We start from the raw sequence: 23,275 nt of genomic DNA, 5'->3' as shown, positions 1-23,275 counted from the left end.
CTGCCTGATTCACAATGAACACTAAAGAAACTGTAGCCAACAACTTCAAGTCGAGATCTTTTGCCCTGGAAGTCTCATCAATAACTACAGATTATTCAAACTCTCACCTTCTTATATATGTGTAAGAAAATTAACACTCATAGAAGGATAAACGATACAAAATACAAATGTCAGGACATTTTAACATTAAGAAATGGATACAGAGTAGTCAAGGATCAAACAGATAATCAGTCTAAGGTTTGCCAATAGCAGAAGCCTCAGATTGAAGGGACAAACTGTTAATCCTCTCAAGGGCTAGAATGAGAGCTTGGGTTCCTAAATCACCCTCACCATGAGCTTTAAGCGACAGATAGAGCTGTTGAGCCAATGCCAGCCCGGGCAAAGCGAGACCCATGTTCTGGCATTCCCTCAAACATATCCCCAAATCTTTGACAAAATGATTCACATAAAATCCAGGTTCCAAATCCCTGTTAAGTATCCTGCTTCCATACAAGTCTAGTGATTTTGAGCCAGCTGCGCCTGTTGAAATGGCATCCACAAAATGATTCAAATCCAAACCAGCTTTATGCGCGTAAATTAAGCCCTCGCATAGTCCCACCATAGAGGAAGCAATCACTACTTGGTTCCCCAATTTTGTGAACTGCCCTTTTCCAGGGGCACCCATGTAATAAACTTTGCCAAGAAGGTTAAATAATGGATTAAGCCTTTGGACAATGGATTCCTCTCCACCGGCGAAGATGGATAAAGCAGCATTCCGAGCTCCGCGATCTCCTCCAGAAACAGGGGCGTCAATGGCGGAGCAACCAGCGGCAGAAGCTGCGGAGTGAATTTCAACAGCCAGGGAAGGTTCGGAAGTAGTCATATCTATGATGACGCCGCCTTGACGCAGACCGGAAAGAGCGCCGGAGTTCGAGTCGAGGATTACCTGGCGAACGTCAGAAGGGTAGCCAACGATAGAGAAAACGACGTCGGATTGAGAAGCGACGGCCTTTGGAGTGTCAACCCAGTGGGCTCCCATGGAGATAAGTTCCTGAGCCTTGGATGCAGTCCGAGTGAAGACAGTGAGGGTGTATCCGGCGTTAATCAGGTGGGCGCACATAGAGCGGCCCATTACTCCGGTACCGATCCATCCGAGACGAGTATTGGATGGGTCAACGGCTGTTGCCATAGTACGGCAGAGATGGGTGATAGTGGCGGCGGAGACGGTGAGGATTGTTTGGGGCGCGTAGTGACAATGGTGGGGATGTAAACGTAGTAGCCGCACAAATTTATGAAAGGAAGAAGATATATTATGAATCATAGAGAGTGGAAGATTTTTATGTTCTTTATATTTGAGAGAGAGTATTATTTTCTTGGCTTATATACTTCAAAATAACCAAATTCTTATAGCAACTTTTTAATATTTTAATCTGTTTGGGATGAAAAAAAGTTATATTACTAACATTTGCTCTTCGAGTTTTAACTTGAAAATATATACAATAATTCCCCACTCGGTAGAAGTAGCTGAATGATGTGGGGTATTTACATTTTAGTATACAAATTAACTGAGAACCTCAACATTTCCATGTCGTTTTGATTACAGTATTGACTTAGGCAACCAGATAAGCTAACAAAAGCATTAATGAAGTGTAATTCTGTAGGATACTACGAACAACGGGGACCAATATCAATAATTAGCAAATTATTTTGTATACAGAAAAACGTCTATAGTTACAACATGTAGATCTTATCATCAGCTGAAGTAAATGAAAAACTTAGAAGAAGATTGAAGCATCTTTGCAGGTCAAGCTTAGGGTTGCTACAAGGAAGTCATCGCCTGGGAATCATCACTACTTCCCAGTTGGATTATTTGTATGAAGCTTTCGCCAATCAACTTTGTACCCAGTCACTGAAACACTTCTTCTTGTAGCGCATCTCTTTTAGGTGTAAGAAGATTCTAGCTCTCAAGCTGACGTGATGATGGCTATTCAGAAGTTAACATGCTGTTTCTGACTTCTGGAAACCCTTCCATTTCCTCATTCAGGAGACCATAGTGCTACTCCTGCAAGCCAACATGATAAACTGAATGTTGAGACTCATCGTACATTTATTCTTGGTCTCCTATGTCTTTCATCGTCTAAGTAACTATCTGATTGATCACCATAATTACTATTTCTTCCTCGTTGCTGTTTATAAGATTCTTCACGTCCACGGATTCTAGAATCATTATATCCATTATCTTGGCTTCTCCTGCTGCTTCCACGTGAGTCTCTGGGACTTCTTTTCATGTTATCTCGAAAAGAGGATCGTTTGTCTCTTATCCTATCACCACGACCTTCGGATGAGTCCCATCTGCCAGCCTTACCACCTCTTTGCTTATTTTTGTGAAATGACCTACCTTTGTTGCTCTCTGAGTCAGAGAAGGGCTCATCTTCACTATAGGAGCTGCTTCTCCGTCCAAATTCTTTTCTTGATCCCCATTTATTCCCTTTATTCTGCTGACTTCTGAAATCCCTATCATCGGAGTCGGAGCTGAGGCCATAATCGTCATCAGAGTCAAAACTCTTGGCACCTTTGTTCCTAGATCTTGGTTTAGAATAAGAAGCCTGACTAGATCTCATATTAGTTTTAATTGGAAGCTCATCATCTGTGTCAAAATCCACTTCAGCATCCTCAGAACCACGAAATGCCCCTTTCTGATGTCTCTGTCTAAAATGTGCATCGCTTGCGGGGGAACTGTTCCTTCTACCAACAAACAAAGTGTCATCAACACTATCAATATCTTCAGATTCGGAGTTGACCTCAATATCCGAGAAATCTATTTTAGAACTTCTGTTTGCTCCATTACTGTCTATCTCATAGCTGTCGACATCATCTTCTTCATCATCAAAGTCGTTAAAGCCTACCCCTGGTTTCCCAGGTGCAGGGTATTCAGTTTCGTAACCTTTTGGAGGCCTGCTGCTCTTGTGGAAACCATCTTCATTGCTCCTAGAAGTATCTCTTCGTTCTTGCCTATCCAGGGGAAAATCTTCACCCAGTTTCTGAGAATCTGCAGTCTCGAAGGCAGCAATGTCTGCACCATCTGACTCATCATCATCAAAATCAAAATTCCATGCATTAGAAACATCTTGGCGGCGAGATATTTTATCCATCTGTGTCCTGGATCCTTGTTGCCTCTCCTGCTGTTGAGCAACCATATAGTCATCAACTGGGCGCTTGCATTCACAATGAAAACATACCACATTTCTCCTATAATTCAAGAAATTACACCTGCCAATTCATAAAAGGAAACAATTGTTTTTGTCAGTGTCACAGAAAGGGTAAATCAATATGTAAGAAACATATCAGAAAGTGAAAGCCTCAAGCGAAAAGCCTTTCAACAAATGTTTTTCTGAACATTTTGCAACAAATGGAAATTGCCAACTTAGACGAGCATGTAAATGAGTGTACAAGTTTAATAGGGCATATATGCAATCATTAATAGAATTTGCAGCTTGTTCCAGGCACAACAGAGAAAGGTGATTGGACAATGAAGAAAAGAAATGTCCTCATCAAGATGAACTTGTTAAACTTGCCACTCCTATTAGATTCAAGCCCAAGCCTAGGCATCTATTGTTGTGGTGCTTGAATAAATATAGCAAAAATAAACACCATTTCCCGACTATGAAGAGAAGACCGAAAAGTTGCTTCTTAATAGTCCTCCTCATCAAGATGAACTTGTTAAACTGCCACTCCTACTAGATTCAAGCCTAAGCCTAGGCATCTATCATTGTGGTGCTTGAATAAATTTAGCAAAAATAAACACCATTTCCTGATTAATTCAACACATTTGCTCTGAAATCAACAATATACTCATGTCAGCAGAAGAGAGAAGATTGATAAGAAAAGGCAAGTAAAGCACATACTGGGAACATTCCCACTCTCCTGGAAGCAGCTGTCTCTTCGGCCGGTTGGCATCACATTGTAAGCATATGGTATTCTTCGCAAAATTCATGAAGTCACACCTGGCAATGTAACTTGTTAATGATGTTTCAACTCTAAATTTGACAAATTTTGTTCAATTTATTTCGCTAACCCTCTAAGTTCATATCATAAAAACCAAATACAAGATCAACAGATATAAGAGTCAAGGGTGAACTAAGAATGAAGATAAGACAATTCATCACCACGCAATCTGCCCTATTTGAGGTGAAGCCCTGCTTTGCTTGCGCTGGACATACTAAACGGTCACAGCAGACCTTTCAGGACCATCCAACGGAAAAAAGTTGATGTCGAAGCACATCATGCCATACAGTGCCTTACAGATATCAATTGGGACTGTTTTCTGAACAATAGCATTTGAACAGCATAGAAAAGGTCCAAATAAACTTTTAAGATGGATCAGGAAATATAACTTCATTATATTGAAAACCCTATGTGGATTCCCAAAGAAGGATGACGGAAGCTTAGGGCAGAAGAAAAGATATGAAACCTACTTTGGACACAGCCAATCTCCTTTTTTCATCTCAATGTCATCACGTCCGACTCGTTTCCTCGGAGGGGGAGGTGGCTGCTTCACCTTTGGAGGTGGTTTTTTAAAAACTGGAGGTGGAAGATTTGGATCTATTGGAACAGCACTCAACTTCACTATTTCGTGAAGCAATTTGCGAACAACAGTCTTTACAGATTTCTTCTTCATAAGACTCTCATTATCAACTGATCCATTGATTGCATCAAAACCATAAGTCAATAGGACACGCATGACATCCATTGTCCTTGCTTCATCCTCCTTATTGGTAAGTAAATATGCCCTTTCACAAGAACTCCTCAAATTGCAAGAACTGCAAACCTGATACAATCATGCAATTTATTTCTTATCAAGTAATGTTTTCATTGATAATAACAAGGTCATCTTGGCCATATACAAGAGATATACCAAAATATAATCATGCAATAACTTGGATTGGTCATTGAATAATACATATAGTGAAAGCCCAGATCATAGTATACTCAACAAATCATGAAGTCATCATAGTGAATATTCACCGTACAAAAGAACAATGTGCACCTCACTTTAGACTTTTAAAAGCTTCCTTACACTGGCTCATGATGTTACAGTATGTCCAATACGACAGCTATCTTCAGATGCTTTAAAGATACAATCTCAAGCACTCCAAGTCCAAGATAAACATTACCAGCAATTCAGCTAATCTGAAACCATCTCTATATGTGAATTAGGTGAAGAGCTTGATTTTTCTTTAGATCTTAAGCTAATACATTGTTGAATGGAGTAATTGCCTCATATAAAAGCATAGTCTGCTACAAAATGAACAATTTTATTTAGTTAATAAAGAGCATTTGGTGGAGCAGAAAGTAACTTTTCACATTGGAGAATAATATAACCTCTTGTTTTTAGTTTCATTTTGGTGCACCACCATGAGGTTCCTATTCTCCATATTGAGTACTATTTCTCAAGGAACCATTTTTCATGTAGGCTCTCTACTTTTTGGTATATTGCTTGTACACAGAATATTCCTATATTATAAAGTTAACACCGAAAAGCTATAGAATTTTAACATTCTATTATCAAAATCTTGTGCTGCTAAGTTTAGAGTTTATCCCTTTCTGAAAGCAAAGTCACTAACAGGAGATCTTGATGCATTTTGAGAACAAGAAGATTAAAATAGACAATGCTTTTCAGAAAATGCACGAAATGACAAGAACTGTGAACTTCCTCCATCACATGGCAAATCTCGTCAAGACTTCACATTCATCGAGATAATAAATTGAGCCAAAACAAGAAGTAAATACAAGAAATATGGGAATGAGAAACCACATTTCGTAAAGAATCAATAATGGGACTTCTAAAAAGACAAGAAATACATATTTACAACAAAGAATCAAAACTTACATCCCCTTCGTCCAGATGAACGTGTTTCCTCAATAACTTGGAAGAAAAAACCACCTTCTTGTCTGTACTAGGGCATCCATAACCAACCAAAATTTGGAGATCCTGTCTCAACAATGACCTGAAATCAATTGATCACCCATGCATTAAGAGTTATTGTCTGTCACTAGAATGTCATGGCACACTCTAAGTGTCCTTTAACAAACAGCTCAATTCCTTCCAAGTTAAACTGTAGGGACGGGGATACAAAAGGTGAGGTTAATCAACTAAAAATTGATGGCTTCCGACTCAATAATCAAAACAATCTAATTATCAGCAATGCTTTTGAGAGAACAGTAAAAACTCACTGTGGGGTTACTTGGTGGCTGCCTCAACCTCCAGTATGTAAAGAATCTGTTCCCCATCTAGTAATCCCCTCAATCATTTCCCCCTCCCGCTATATCATAAAAAATTAGAAAGAAAAGGAACAGTGGAAACTGCACAAGTTAATTAACTAGGCTCTCAGGTTGTTACCTGATTTCATTTTTTGCAACTATGGATCTCATTCATCAGTACTTCTCACAGTATAGTCATATAAGAAGAAAGCAAGAACTCCTCAATAGTGAGTCAATTAAGTTACAAAAGTAGCTACCTAAAGTAAACGTGAATTAAGGGGGACAAAATGAACACCATCATTTCTAAGCTTGACAAGTATTGCCCAGCTAAATACTTGAGCAATGAGTACAATGCGGCTCAATAAAATTCATCTGATGGTTAAAAGTTCAATCCTAATTAGAAAAATGGGAACAATAAACGGTTAAAATGGTGTTCTTCATTAAAAAACAGACCTTAATATATCGAAACGATCTTTGCCAAAATTGAGAACAGCAGTCTGAGCAGTCTTCCAATCCCTGGTAAAATCAAAACCCTCATCTTCAGCGACACCAGTTAAACTGAACCCCAAATTCTCAATCATTTTATCCTCATCTTTTCTCTTATGATCAAAGTAATTCTGCTGAACCAAACGCTCCATTAACTCGATCCACTCAGGCCACGGATGCATCAATTCCACCTTCTTACTCATCAACCCACCACCACCTTCAAACCCATCATTCTTTCTTGATTCCAACTCCATTTCCGATGACCCCACATCAGAAAAACCCGAACTTAACCCAACCGGGTCTTGGTTTTGGGTTTGATTCCCCTTTTTGGATTCACGCCAGGCCCGAATTCGTTGAAGGGTTTGGTCCTTCTCTGACCGCTCTTTCTCAATAGCATCGATTTGGTCGAATACGAAGCTCATCCGAGCTGATAAAGAAGAAGGCTTATCTGAAGGTGAAAAAGAAGAGAAGGTTTTCGTTTGCGAAAGGGTGAAAAGATAGGGTTTTGTTCTACAGGAAGATAAGCGTCTGAGGAGAAGAAGAGAAAGAACCATGGTTGTGTTGATTGAGAGGATGGAGAAAGGAAGAAGGAGAACTGCTAAACCCTCACTGCCATTGGAGGGAGAAAACCTTAAACCCTTGCAAGTGAATAGAAAATTGATTTAATTTTGATTAACTTGTAATATTCAAATATCAGTTTATGTGAAATATTTTAAATTTGTCAAGATATTGTATTTAGATGTTTGAACTAGATTTTATTTTAATTAAATATTTTAACTCTTAATAAAATGTTTAAAATTTTGAAAAACTTTTATACGAATTTTTCTTTTATTTATTAAATATATAATATATATTTATCTTTTTTAATTATAAATATCAATCTCAACTAGAAAATGTCTAGAATTTTATGACTTAATAAGGTAAATGTGTATAATTAAAGAAAATAACATATTTTATGACTTTAATTCAATTACCTTATAAATCAATAATAAACTCATGTAAAAAAAAACTCAAAGAATCTAATTGAAACATGTTCTTATATTACAAGTTCATGAAACATAACTTAGAATCCGTTTGAATGACTTAAAATAAGTTACGAAGTGTTTCCACAAAGTAAAAAATAATTTAGGAAATTCAAAAATAACTAAAAATAAATCCAATAAGTCCAAAATCAAAGTGAGTCTTTCCCCACTTTTTATTTTTTAACTTAAAAATTAAATTCAGATTGACTTTTTATTTTTTACTTAAAAACTACTTTTTTTAAGTTAATTCAAGTGGGCTCTTAATTTTAATGTCTAAATAAAAAAAATTCAGGAGACAAGAGAATCTTTTGTTTCTATAGATTGCTTCTTACCAAATAACTAAATATTTTCCCATGTTTTATTTGTTGATAGTTGATATAGAAAATATAAGTATTTTTTTTCTTTTGTTTTTTTATTAAATATGATTCTGTTTGTGTTTCAAAAGGCACCTTTAAATGTGAATGTGAAGCTTGAGATTGTCTCTTTTCTTTTTTACTTTTTATTACACTATATATCCCTGTATAAACTCAAATTTGATGCGAAATCGTTTCTTGGTTTATTAATTTTAGAATTGACAATTCATTTCAACCACAAATTATAGTAAATTGCAACAGTAGAAAGGGATTTTCGAATATCAATTTTTTTCTGTCAAAAAATAAAATATTTCTTTACAACTTTTGGGTTACACTTTCCATTACTAAATATGAAAATCAGTTAGTATACAAGGCTTAATTTATTTTACAGGACTATTGGAAGATCTACTAGGGGAGCACATGAATATTTACAATAGACTTAATAGAATGTTGTACAACATATATATAGACACTGTTCCTTAAATATCTAAATACCCTTTTAACGGTCTACATCTTTGACACAGATGAGGCATTAGTTAGAACCACTCCACTACACACCTGGGATAAAAACCTGCTTCTGTAGTAACACCAGAGAGAGATTGCAGTTCTTTCTGGATTTTCCTCCTTTCGTAAAAAACAGAACATGCGAGAGATGTGCATTTCACCCCACTTTCTATGAGCCAATCTCCTCCTCCACAATGCCGACATATCTAAAAGGAAGTAATAATCGTAAGCATGCATATCACAGTAACATGCTATTAGGTGTAAAATGATATTGGAGAATCTAGGATGCAGCAAAAGCGTATGTGTAGCCAAGGGGGAAATTTCTCAGGACCAATTGTGTTCTGTCAAGTGGATCATTATATGGCTCTAAAGAGAAGAAAGGAGAAGCTCAATTAGCAGGTAGGGGGGAAGAAGGATCATCATCAACCCTGATTGAAGTTAACATCTATCAATATCAATTTTATAAAGAGAATATAAAAGAATAAAACTTGACGAGTTAAAAGTGCTCACAGCAGCAAGGTGTTGGATGTTTCTTTCCAATACTGAAGTTCTTCCTGTTAAAGCAGCAGCAACTATAGCTTCATTGCTGGAGCAGTTCTGACAGACGTAACTAGATGCCTGGGTCAGTTCTCCACATATGATACAATGTTTTGACAGATAGTAATAATCAATCCTAGTTCTGTGTGCATTTGCAGTAAATCGGTGACGTTTACCAGAAGCCTCCCGCCCTGGACGAGGCATATCTGAAAACCATTGATTCAAGTCAGCTCGAACGAGCCCAAATACTCGTTGCAGAGCTGGGATTATCTGTTTCTTGATGTAATATATGTCATTTAACCTGTAAGGCGAATCAATTGAAAGAACATCCAAGGGATCTACCACGACATCAGCCAGCCTGGCACCCGGTTCACCGTGAACCACAACATAAGGCACTCGCTCTGCATACCGAGGTTCTGCCCTTGGGTCAACTCTCATTGCTTTAGTGGCAACAATTGCTGCTGGTGGAAGTGAAGAAGCCTGTGCAGAATAGGTGCCTAATCGTACCTCTTTTGCGAACACAAAATCCTGAAGAGATACTCTGCCTGATATAATCTTTTTCCACTGACGCACAAGGTAAGATTTTACCTGTGCACAAATAAAAAGATCTTTGATAACAGATAATACATAGTTTGGAATTCCCATCAACATACACATCAACCTTATGGCAGTGACAATAACTGTTTCAACCCAATCAGAAAATGAGTATCTAGTAAATTTACTACTTTAAATTGAACTAGCTGGAGCTGCTGTACTGCTTCCTCTTATTGGTGATCTCGAGATTCCGAAATTAGGATTCACAAACCAGTCACCAAACAGATAAGAAAGATCAACTGCATCTCAATCCAAACTAGTTAGGTCAGCAATACGAATCATCCCCATCCCCATCCCCATCCCCAATTGGAAAAGGTGCATGAAGGTTAGCAATGTTTCACCTGGAGTAGTCCTATAAAATAGCTTCCAAAGGGATTTCTTTCAAGACTTGGCAATCAATGTAAGTTATACTTCATGCTCTAGAAGGCTAAAAGATGACAGATTAATAGGAACTGAAGATAAATATTCAGCAACCACATACATGTGTATACACATAATAAAAAGACTGCTTAAAGTCGAATAGCCACTGGTTCTAAACCAGATTAGATATAGAAACCAATCATTAGCCTACCAGTATTTGTTGCCTAACATCAACTCAAGACTGGTTATTTTGCCTATCAATGCTGTGTTAATGCAATTTACCAGTCAGAAAATTATCCATGCTTAGATAGGCTTCTTGCAAAGAAGTTGGTCTGTAAAATGCCTGAAAACTGTGCACAAATCATGCACAGACAAATATGTCGTGACATGTCAGAACTCGCTATTGAGCCCACATAGTCAAGCATGTTCTAAGTTTGTCGATTTTAAATATTCAAAGAATTTTAATAACACTAAAGGAAGCGGCGTAGGTCGGTACACATCAAAATTACCTTCTCAATATCCCTATATTCAAAAAAGACTCTTAAAGAGCGCTCCATTATCTTGGACACAGCCCCACATGTATCTCTTCGTACTGTCTCAATACCTTTAGCATCAAACACTGGTTTGCTTTGGCCAACGTTCTCGTAACTATAACCAACATATCGTTTCTTAGTAAGGAGGAAGCACGAATGGTAAACCTTTTCCATCTTTAACGTGACTGGATTTGGGTTCATTGCAGTTACTTCTGATGCAATTTCATGACCAATTCGAAAAGCTTCTTCAACAGACCGTCCTTCGAGGAGTACAAACATACTGCGAAAACAAAAGCAGGGATTCACCTTGAAGCATGAGAACAACACAATAATGAGATAAATGAACTCTAAATCATCAAAGGCAACATATCAAGTCTGATGAATGAATCCATGGTTTTTTCATTTCTAAAGAGAAAGTATTTGGGTTCATTACAGGAGCAACTTTGTGGCATGGTTGGAAGCTTGTTTATCATGTATCCTTTAAGGAGAAAAGACATGCTACAAAGACAAATAAAATAACTTAACACTAACAAAGCTCTAAATGATGAGAGAAATGAACTTTAAATTATCAAAGGTGACACATCAAGTCTGATGAATGAATCCACAGTTTTTCAATTTCTAATGAGATAGTATTTGGGTTCATTATAGGTGAAGCTACGTGGCATAACTTAACACTAACAAAGCTCTAAATGCTTCAAACTGCAATAAAATAAACTACATTTTGATTTGACCAACGAATCAACAAAGCTGGTTTCTGAACTTCTAGTCAACGTCTCTCATGATTCCATCTCCCAAAGCATTTACTGACAAAATAAATGTTTCCTAACTCAGAAATATCTCATATGATCCAGTCAAAAGATGCTACTGACATGGACACTTGAAAAACTACTTTATTGCCAAAGACTAACCACCAATTTCCACTAGGATTCACAGACAAGATCAGATGGTAGCTGAAATGAGAAATATCTCATACGATGCAATCAAAACATACTACTGAGAACTTGATTATGTCCCACAGACATTTTAAAAATATTTGGCAGTCCTAGTGTAGTCACCAATGCCACAACCATTCCTTATCCATCATAAAAATGTGAGATATGACAGATAACAATGCCCCAACTCAGTCAGACACACAATGTGCAAAGTCGGAAACCACAGAAAAGGGAGAGAAACAAGAGGAGCATGAAAATAAATTATTGGACTTCATACCATACTGATTGGAAGAAAAAAGAATCAACAAGTCCAGCAAGTGCATGTGCATGAATAAACGCATTTCATCACCATTAAATGTTTCAATAAAACTAATTATTTTCCATTACATTACACCTCCTAGCTATTTCATATGTAACTCAAAACCATGTGGCATTTCAAGATCAATGGAACTGTGCAAGCATTAAATATTGATTACTGCTTGTTGAGATTTTAAAAACCTGGCAAGCATTTCAATTAGATAGTCAGCATAAACTAATACCTGTCCGTANTAACTCAGAAATATCTCATATGATCCAGTCAAAAGATGCTACTGACATGGACACTTGAAAAACTACTTTATTGCCAAAGACTAACCACCAATTTCCACTAGGATTCACAGACAAGATCAGATGGTAGCTGAAATGAGAAATATCTCATACGATGCAATCAAAACATACTACTGAGAACTTGATTATGTCCCACAGACATTTTAAAAATATTTGGCAGTCCTAGTGTAGTCACCAATGCCACAACCATTCCTTATCCATCATAAAAATGTGAGATATGACAGATAACAATGCCCCAACTCAGTCAGACACACAATGTGCAAAGTCGGAAACCACAGAAAAGGGAGAGAAACAAGAGGAGCATGAAAATAAATTATTGGACTTCATACCATACTGATTGGAAGAAAAAAGAATCAACAAGTCCAGCAAGTGCATGTGCATGAATAAACGCATTTCATCACCATTAAATGTTTCAATAAAACTAATTATTTTCCATTACATTACACCTCCTAGCTATTTCATATGTAACTCAAAACCATGTGGCATTTCAAGATCAATGGAACTGTGCAAGCATTAAATATTGATTACTGCTTGTTGAGATTTTAAAAACCTGGCAAGCATTTCAATTAGATAGTCAGCATAAACTAATACCTGTCCGTATCACCATAAATAACTTTAGCATTCCACCTGTGATTTGTGTTAACAAATGAAATAGCACTTTCCAATGTTCTACGGGCACACTGGACAATACTGTCAGCGAGCTCAGCACAGGGCATGCGCCCACTAAATCCAGCTGCTGTATACCCATAGGTCACATTTGCTATGAGCTTCAAAGCAAGTTGCCTAGCATTGAATATCCGGTGAAGAACTTGCTGTCCAGGAGCCAATTTCTTCATTGCTGTTTTAACCATAATCCTAGTATCCAAAATTTCTTCCAACAAGCGAGGTAATACCCCCTTCTGGACCCTGGGAGGCATATACATAACACCATTTGGAGTGAGCAATATTTCGTCCTTTAAATTATGCATCACATTTGTATCAGGTGAATATGAACTAACCCCGAGGATATTAGCATTCGTAGAAGTAACTTTACCAAGGCAAGTACAGAAGCAGAGGTTATATGCAATTATCATTGATGGATAAAGTGACTGAAAATCCAAAACGACAACAGGGTCAGCATAAAATCCAGATTTTGGTTCCATGACAAGGGGTATACATTCCATGGCAGGTTGAGAAGCAACTTGTTGGTTTCCAGGAGAAATGGCAACATAATTCTGTGCATGAGCCAACCTCAGAAACATTGATTCAACACGGTACTGTGAACCCCGAGAAAGAACTGAAAAGAAGTCGATGCCGAAAATCCGTGCAAGCTCTGATGTTCGATTTACCACATCAAGTTGATTCATGATTTGAAGGTTCAGCTTTGTCCTCTCTAAAAAGTATTCTATACATCTGTATCTTGCACGTTCAGGACCGCTTGAAAACCAATTTGTCAATACCTTGTTAGGAATATATGGAAATTTACGTCTCAGCACTGCTTCAGCCACGGCCTCAAGTGTGTACAAATTCAACTTCACTTCACCACGCATCAGTCGCCAAATGTTAAGGACAATTCTACCCCCTACATGGACGCCACTGGCGTGAGTTCGGCCCCATTCATCATCTATTATAGCAGCATCTTCATGAAACACTGGGTCAGCAGCAACAGCTTCAGATAAAATATCACTTAGTTTTCCTCCTTCAGAGTCTCTAGAAGCTATATTGCCCTCAGATGGAGTGCGAGATATTTTGTTAAGCAAACCAATGCCAAGGTATGCAGCCCGTTCAGCAAGAAAACCAAGGGAACCACCTTGAATATCCCAGCCCATAAATATGTCTGGGTCAAAAGAATTAATCATCTTTATGAAATGAAAAAACACTTGCCTCTCTTCAATGAAGGTTAAAACTTTACATTCAGATACTCCATCAAGGTTTCTTTGAACTGATTCACCATTGCAATGCAAAAGTACATGAGTATCAGATCTAAAATCATCATCTTCCTGAAAAACAAGAACAATAATTCTTACGGCATCAAACCGAGGATCAGGTCTCAGATCACCCCTGGATTCTGCTTGGACCTCTAAGCTTAATATTGTTAACTGCTGTCCACAACCAATACTAGCCGGGTCTCGAAAGCCAGTTTGACTTAACGGAGTTAGCCTTGATTTTCTATCCGGACCAGATATCTGGGAGAGATCTTGAGATCCACGCATTGATGGTTCACATTTCAAAATAATTTCCTCATCTTGTTTAATTCTCGCATCAGGGACAACAGGATTCATTTGTACGCCATTCCTTTCCTGACATTTTTTGTTAGCTTGAAGCTGATTTGGATTTGGTTCTGAACCAGAATACATCAAAGGTTGATCACAAAAAGTGGATTGAGAATCCTGTGATTCTGCTATAGGATCAGAGCAAACCTTTGTTGATGGGTACACTGATGGGCCTGAAACCACATCCATTTTAGAAGAATCTACATAATCAAGTGACAGCCATCGACGAACACTTTCACTTCGTGGTGGTGAATATACAGGAGTCAACATGTATAAATAAGATCCATCATTTTGATAGTGAACAGGTACACCCAACAAATTGTCTTGACAAGGAACATAGTTGCTTGTTCCACAATTTGCACTGGAAATCTTTTCTCCTACAAGGCAATTCCCCTCAAAGAAAGGGGGACATTCATCTAAACCTCTATCCTGATCACATGTCCTTATTTTATTTTTCTTGTTGACATGGTAACTAGGAGTACCACATGCAGACTGAGCATTGCGTCTAGGTTCATCTGTGAACTCCACCTTAGGAGGTTTCTTGATGAAGGTCATGCCTTTAAGTTCCAGAACATCAGCAGATACACCGACTACTGTAGATATTGAACAACTAGGAGAAGCAGAAGATTGACTTAAACCTACAGCATTCATTTGCAGCAATTTCCCACAACCAGGAAATTTTTCTTCAGTTTCAGATGTGAACCGAGAACATGGAGCAACTATAGAAGTACAAAGATCAGGATCTGAAATTTTTGTACATATCACACAGCTGTCAATATTTTCGCAACTACAGCATCCACAGCCTCCCATGTAAACGGCAGATTTTTTATTCTCAACATCAGGAAGCTGGGATAGATCTTTAGTCCCTTGTGATGTTGATGCCTTTTCCTGCATAGAGCTGGATAGAAGTGGCAACTTATCATGAGGAGGACTATTTGATTTGTCAGCTTTGAAGTCACCAGGCTCAACCTGCAACTGAAGTGCAAGAGATGGGTTCCTTTCATGAAATTCTCTAGGCTGATCCGTGATCGCTGATCGAGATATCAAGAAATCATGAGGCATTTTCTCTTTCTCATCATGAATGGATTCTGAATTAAAAGAAGAATCTTCTTTTCCTTTTGCACCAAGTTGTACCTTTTTTACCTGATTTCCATATTCAGAAGGCTCAGCCTGATAAGATCTTTTCAGCCTCATCAAATCACGTGTAGAGCATTCAACTATCATACCAGATTCCACTTCACAATTAGCAGATTCTTTTGAACTTCTCGTTAGAAAATTAGGGTATTTGTTAAAATTCATGTGAGAAGAAGTTCCTCTGCCATCTCTTTCGTCACAAATGTGACTGCTAGGTGTGTGATGTGAATCATTCAAATTCTGACCCAAAGCAATTGGTAAAGAGCAATATCCTGTTTTTTCCTTTTTGTGTTTATTGCTAGTAGCTAAAGTAGCCTTATTCCAAGAATCTGCTTGGGAAGATGTCGCAGTTCTTTTTGGTGTTTCAGATGACTCATTAACAAAAGAAATGGGGCTTGGATCATCATTGGAGCCATCCAGCTGAGGAATCATCATACTCGTTGAACTTCTGCATGAATGATCGTTGCTGATGGACTGAGAAGTCTTTCTGTCTAATTCTTCAAAATAACAATCGTGAACAGAATCAAGAATGTCCTCACACTCTTGCTGAGATTCATTCTCATAGGCTACATTTGCCTTCTCTAACGCCGTATCAATAGTTGTTGCTGGCATTAAAGGGCTCAAAATGGTTTCCCGAGCAAGGTCATCATCAGAGTTTATGTCCTCTGCAGCTTGAGAAGATGCAAGCCAGTTTAGAAGTCTTAAGGCGTCCTGATCTGAAGCCTACATTGCAAACAATATGAATCGGAAAAGGATTCTGGAAAATTTAGTATTGAATACTTGGAAGATTAAAGAAATGTAAAGCAAACAATAGAAAGCAACAAATGCTCAGGATGTCCAACCAGAGATCACATCCAAGCAAGGCATGAGCCCTAGTAAACAAAGTAACAGCACCTGAAACAACAGCAATGTTGCACAGAGTGACCGAGTCAACAACCAGGGGCCTAATTTACCTTCACATCTTGTGAGGCTACCATGGAAACAGTTGCTTCCAATTGATCAGCTAACAATTTTTTGGGACATGCATCAGTTCCCACCCTTTTTTCCAAAACATGATCTTGAAATAATCCTTCTTCTGGGCATCTGGACGGTTCTCGTATACTATTTAAAGAGCCACAGTGTCCAATATTGGCAATGTTCCCATCATTCATTGATGAGTTGACTGACTGCAGCATATCAGAAGAAACCTTCACATCATTGCTTAATTCCATTAGGATCTCTTCATATCCAATCCAATGTGAAAGTGTTCTCAAGACATCATCTCGAAGTGGTTTACCAGGATCAGGAGGCAAGCCCACTTCATGCACCCCATTCCTTGCAAACTCCTCCTGATACAAGAAAGAACATATAAAATAAACCAAAGTGATTAGAAAAAATAAATGGGCCTGAAATAAACTTGGTTATTAACAAACCTCCCAAATCGGTATTAGTGACTGAACCATTTTCTCTTGGGAACAGGTTTGTGAAAGCGACATATAGGATATCAACTGCTGATTCATAATTGCTGCATAAGCATACACCGAATTAAGAAATTTAATCGAAGTGTAAGCACATACAAGTTGTCTGTCAAGTCATAAAAACCAACCTACCATCAACACTAGCATCTCCTTCAAGTTCAGAGATACTTTGTCGCTTAATGTTAGGGATATCTGGGTCTGTTGAAGGATCAGCCTGAATAGAGAATTTCCACATCCAATTGTCCGGAATTGTAGAAGATATCCAAATTGGCATATTGAAACAAGACTCACCATCTAAATCAACCTAAGAGATGTAACAAATATTATATACCATAAATAGCACATATTAAACTAACAGCAAACATATCTATTATAGTGTGAAAGCCCTTTTACCTGAAACTCTGCAGTTGTGGAAGTGGACATATCAGAAGACCTTCTTCTGTCAACGCAGTTGGCTTTCCTTGGGGAGAAAGTATCTGGAGTTGGATTGCGGAACTTCATCTTAGATACATGTAGATGGCCCATCCCATACAAATTATAGTCAACCTGAAAGTTTTATGCATGAAGGGTAAGAATATTTTATAAGTAAGCCAGAGAGAATCAAGCAAGGATCTCAAATGTTATTAGAAAGTAGAAACTAAGGCAGCATTCATAATGCACTTGTGAAGATGGTATATGATACTAAGAAGAAATTTTGAAACTAAGATATCATATCTTCACCTTAAGCGCATGTCCAACATCACCAGTTATTAACTATGAGAGTCTACCCGGAAAAAAAAAATAAAAAAAGTACACTGTCATAATATGCGAGACAAGTAAACAGCAGCATATATTTTATCAAAATTTTAAGTTAACCACGAAATCTAACAGAAATAAAGCAATCGAGAAAAGAAAGAGAGAGAACAACAAAATTATTCTATTCAAGTTTTGTTAATAAGAAATCATAAACCATACAAAAACAACCAAGCATACTAATCACTTCTTAATAAGGTTCAATCAGAAGACATATCAAGGGATCAACTATACAGAATTGTCCATATAGAAGCCGGCAAACCAGTTCTCAGAGAATTAACAAACACAGAATTGCTTTCTTAGCTTTGAGTAACTTAATTTATTTGAAATTAACAATAGTTTATAGTTCTCTTTCTTAGTTTTGAGTAATCACTCTATATTTCTGAACTTAAGAATCAGTGGTTGAGAATAGAAACAAAAATAACAGGTGAAACATGCTCCTTCGGTTTGAGATCTGAAACATGGACCTCTCCACTTACCAGGACAAAAGAATTACTATAAGGGAATAAAGCTTATGATATTCACAAAGGAGGGCCAAATAAAAAGGCAATTGCTTAAATGCAGAGATAATCATCACTAGATGTACGTGCTGCTAATATTGGTATGTATAAATGTATTCCCAAATTAAAAAAATTATAACATATCTATTTGCCTTTTAAGTACTTCTAAACTTATATATATGCTTGAGATACAACATCCCCCTGTCCCTGCAGAACTTTTAACCCCTTATAACTTTAGTATGTAATACAAGAGTTCACTATCCATGAATTAAAAAGTGGTTACCAGAAATTGAAGAAGGAAAGGAATATGAGATTCGTGGGGCTGTAATGACTTATCCAGTACTGCACCTCCCTGTATAGAAGGAACAGAAAATTGTAATGATAACAGGAAAAAGAAAATGATTGTCCATCCTTCAATTCCTAAGATATCAAAGGCAGTGAAAGAAATTTCAGTGTCAAGGAGTGCTTCTTTGCCAGTTGCAACACTAAGATAGCAGATATATCACATTCTAATTTACCAAGGAATGGCTTATGTGTAGTCCAAGCACTACAGTGTGCAAAAAATAAAAGAAGAAGAAGAAGAAGAGGCAAACTCTAGTTAACAGTAAATAAAACATGCAATAGCTTAAAATAGTTTGATAATTTGATTTAAAGATATATCGTGGAGGCTATTCATTCACCAAGTTCAGTTACAATGCAGTTCAACAATCTCAAAATTTTATAGCATAGACCCAATCAGCATCTTAAATACTTTCATGGAGTTGCATATATCTAGCCTAGATTTCTAAGTAGTACAATCACAATTCACAACAGCATGATGTTAGGAAATTTTTTAAAGCAAACAACTGCTTCCTCTGTTATGTTTGACCGAAATACCTAGATTAATAAAAACTTGTTACACGTACCAGAAGAAGATTGGCAGCACGTGAAACGTCTTGTGGATGATAGCTTATATTTCTGTCAAGGAACTTCTAGGCAAAACTCAAAATAATAAGAGATATGAGCACAAACACCAAATAGTTTCTCAAGTAAATATAATAATCTTATTTGATTTACCCTGCTTTTTCCATAGTCGCATCTCAGATAGGGGTGGCAATTGAGCGAGTTGGGTCAAATTTGGGTGGATCGACAACAATCAGGTCAAGACCCAACACAACCCAAAATTGCTTGGGTCAAAACGGGTTAGGCAATGGGTTATATAACGGGTCAAGATCATACCCAACCTAACCCAATTTTTTTTTTTTGAAATTCATAACTTTGTCTATTCCAAAATTTTATTTTATTGTTTTTGGTAATAACTGTGAAATATGACCATTGCAACAACAAGAACCATATACAGAATTAAGGAGCATCCAGTATCACCACCACCTTCTAGGAAGGTTGCAGCAAGTATCTATTCCCAAATTTTACTAAGCTTAATTGTTTTATTTGTTCTTTTAAATTAATTTTAGTGCCTAATAAGATTGTTTTTTTCTTTATTATGACAATATATAACAAATCAAATTGAAAAAAAAAAGTTCTTAAAAAATATTTTGACAAGATCTCTCATTAGCCAATTTGGGTTACATATCAACCAATTTATAATGGGTTGAGGTAATGAATAAGTGGGTCAACAACCCGCCAAAACTTAAATGGGTTGGGTGGGTTTTTGCCACCCATAATCTCAGAATATGACCTCTTTCCTACAACGGAAGTCTTTTCTGCCTCCAATATTTCAAACTAATATGAAGTATTACTACTTTATATTACTTCAGATTTGGAGTTCCATATCCTCAACCAACTCATAAATATTTCACACTCAAACTCTCCTTCTTCACCAGACTCAATACAATAATTACTCCAGCATGTTACACTTAAAATTTAGCGAAGACCAATCCAGCACATTAAAATGGGATGAGAGAGTATAAGAAAACTACAAATAATTCTATCCTCAATATCCTAAAAGAAGAAGAAGCTTCATTCCAAAGAGGGCAGAATGACTATTCGGGCCAGGCAGTTATTAACAAACCTCAAGGCTTGAGAAATAAAGAGGCAGGGACCATCTGACCGTGTCTATTTTTGAATTTACTATGCCTCTTTACTACCTTATTACATTAAATCGCAGCAAAAAGCACCAACATTAGGTAATGTAGGATACAGATAGATCTTCAAAAACAGTTCCTCTGAAGAATGATAACCATAAAACTTCCTTGCTCGTACAAGGCTGCAGCCATGGACATGTTGACGTTTGGAACCAGCATTGCCTTTAAGCTGAAAGAAATTTTAAGACAAGTCCATGCATAATTTCAATCAGCAATTTGCAGAAAAGTGTCACCTGTAAAATCACATGCATAAAGGATACTCCTCTCAGATCAGACTTACCTTGAGCACCTTCTCAAGAGCAAGAGCTAGAGCATTCGTGCATTCGCTCCCTAAAAGATTTGAATCCAGATAATTATATAGAGGAAACAGTGTGAAACATCAACTTCAGTAGAAAACAAATTATCTAACAAGCTTCTAAAATTTATTATGCCCGCGCATTTTTGAGTTAACTTGTTCTTATTATGTTCTGCATACAACTTGAACTACTAATGCACGCCACGGTTTCGTATAATAAGAACCTTAGGTAAAAGCAATCAAAGTACACAACTCAAGGCATTCAAAAAGCTTGTACGTATTTTTCCAATTGAAATAGATCCCTTCGGATTTACTATAATTAAAGGTGTCAATAAAAAGTTTCTCCACTTTTAAGTAATTAGTTTTGGATCAAAACACACACCACTTCAACTTCCTCTTACTCTACACACAATGGCCCCCCACAAAGAGAGAAATTAAAAGGTGCATTTACCTTTTTCATCTGATTGGAGGAAGAGCTCCGAGCATGGAACATAGAAGTAAGGCAGGGCCTGCAACATGATGCATGTTAGGTCAGCCAGGGAGTCACGAGCAAATATTCTGTATAATCATGTCAACTTCTTCAATTACGATGCCCACACCATTTTTTGTGATAACGGTGGCAAAGAGTGTTTCATTCCAAGGTTGAACAGGAAAAAAGAGAGAAAATTTTAACAGACTAGGATTTTTATCCTTTAAGCATGCAATTTTTTTTTAAAAAAAAGAAGAAGTGCCAACAGCAGATTCACCCTCCTTATTATATGATCTTCCTTGTAATCCTACTCAAAGAATTAAAGCATCTTGTTGGAAAGATAAATCTCCTCTTTTATATTGTTAAACATATCTTGATCAACATTAAAACATTTGAGAAAGTTGCTAAAGTATCATTCATGTTACGATGTAGCACTAGATTCCAATCACTATGAAATATCATATGTTTACACAACTCCTATTCTTTTAGCAACTCCAAATACACCATTGACTCTCAAGTCTCAATTGGTAAGGCGAGGAGACAATTTTCAGATAGTATACATCCCCTTTATACTAAGTCAAAACACTAAATAATTAAAAAAAAAAAAAAACCGACTATCTTAATATACTGTCAATGCATTTGGGCGACTTTTGGAAAAAAATACTATGAGAAAAGTGTGTTTCAATAGTTGGTACTTTATTTAAAGATTCATGAGTGTTTTTTCGTGTAAGAGGTGTTTCAATGAAAAAAACTTCAAACCCTTCTTTATTGAAAAACTTATTTGGAAAAACTACTGACAAAGAAACTAAACAGACATATTTCCAAACGAATTCATGAACAAATGCACCAAACCGTCTTCTCTTCACAATCTGGGAAATAACAATAACAGCAAAAAAGGGGCCAGCAACAGTACAGATAGACATGTAAAGCAATCCCAGGTCTCACTATTCATATGTTCACCATATTCAAAATGTTAAATTACAATAATAAAACCAGTATTCTGTGGTGTGTACAGTAAAAGAGTACAGTCGAAGAGCAAAACTGTTCTTTGTGCAAGTGGAAAAGGTTCAAAAAAATAAAATGATATAACTTCATTTTTCATAGAATGCCTTTAGTTTGAATTTAAGTAGGGTTTAAGAGAAATTGAATATGTGAGATAAAATATTGACTTCTTAAAATTTAAAAAAACAACATAGAACTTTCTCATACGAATAGCATGCATTACGGAATCCCAATATGTATTATATTGGTTAAATAATCTATAACTAGGGTAAACAAGTACCGGTTCAACCTCTCGCTGTTCTTGCCATTGGGATCACTCTTTTGAACATATCCATTGTGGAATTTATTTACTTTTTTTGATGGATAAAAGCATCATCATGGAACTTACATACCTGGTACGAAACTATTTCTTACTAATCACCTACCAACCTTTTTTCTTGGGCACCATATCATATACTTTCTCCCTAGCTATCAGAAGTTCTTTTTTTTTTATGTAGATACCCTTCTTTCTTGGGCACCCCATCATATGCTTTCTCCCTATCAGAAATTATTTTATGTCGATATCCTTCTTTCTTGGTAACTATATCATATGTTTTCTCACTATACAGAAAACTGATCTATTGGTTACCCTTTACCCTATTTTCTAATTACAGTTGGCACAATCTTGCACATCTAAAGTCTACTTATATATCAAACCCTAAATACAGTCTCTCCGCTCGTTAGATGTTTAGAACAAGAAATACAAGAAAGTCGAGTATATAAAATTCGGGCTTACTCCATGAAGGTGCAAGCATGTCTTCTGGCCACCAGGAGTGGCGCCGTACACTCTTATCACAGGGACTTCATTAACTCTCCCACCTGTTCATATAAAGAAAAATTAAGAATCGCAAACAAGTGCTCCCGATTCAAGCGAGCGGAGTAGTGAAATTCAAGGACCTTGGAAACTGCTGTAACAAATGTCAAAACCAGGAAGGGGAGCGGTCATGTAATAGTCAATTGAAACAATTCGAACACTGAAGAATTTCGAATCGGTCTGAGAATCCGCCATTTTCTTCTTCAATTTGGTGTTTCTGATTCATCTGCTTTTGGAATCGGTACCAGTTCCGTTTGGCGCCGCTTTCACGGT

At 37.0% G+C, this 23,275-nt stretch overlaps 2 protein-coding genes across 2 annotated transcripts; both read right to left on the bottom strand.

Moving 5' to 3' along the window:
* Nucleotides 1-91: 91 nt before the first annotated feature.
* Nucleotides 92-1,359, bottom strand: LOC107015047 (probable 3-hydroxyisobutyrate dehydrogenase-like 1, mitochondrial). Its single transcript, XM_015215247.2, has one exon. It carries the CDS (start codon nucleotides 1,298-1,300, stop codon nucleotides 233-235), a length of 1,068 nt encoding a protein of 355 aa, XP_015070733.1. The 5' UTR covers nucleotides 1,301-1,359; the 3' UTR covers nucleotides 92-232.
* A 283-nt stretch (nucleotides 1,360-1,642) lies between these two features.
* On the bottom strand, nucleotides 1,643-23,275 carry LOC107005212 (DNA polymerase zeta catalytic subunit). Its single transcript, XM_015203747.2, is given in 22 exon segments — nucleotides 1,643-3,249; nucleotides 3,885-3,983; nucleotides 4,455-4,807; nucleotides 5,870-5,987; nucleotides 6,694-7,281; nucleotides 7,385-7,402; nucleotides 8,198-8,217; nucleotides 8,653-8,811; nucleotides 9,116-9,730; nucleotides 10,606-10,909; nucleotides 12,759-16,276; nucleotides 16,507-16,881; nucleotides 16,966-17,057; nucleotides 17,143-17,314; nucleotides 17,404-17,556; nucleotides 18,586-18,654; nucleotides 19,208-19,250; nucleotides 20,440-20,552; nucleotides 20,664-20,713; nucleotides 21,130-21,187; nucleotides 22,925-23,007; nucleotides 23,086-23,275. Coding segments are annotated over 22 exon segments (8,286 nt in total). The 5' UTR covers nucleotides 23,198-23,275; the 3' UTR covers nucleotides 1,643-2,075.

This window comes from Solanum pennellii, chromosome 1 (assembly GCF_001406875.1).
Source record: "Solanum pennellii chromosome 1, SPENNV200".
NCBI classification, from domain to species: Eukaryota; Viridiplantae; Streptophyta; class Magnoliopsida; order Solanales; family Solanaceae; genus Solanum; species Solanum pennellii.
Note: the sequence above shows the minus strand (reverse complement) of the source record. Positions and strands in the feature narration are given on the sequence as shown.

Coding starts and splice junctions, on each gene's coding strand:
- LOC107015047 (XM_015215247.2), bottom strand. CDS start 1,300: ATGATTCATAATATATCTTCTTCCTTTCATAAATTTGTGCGGCTACTA.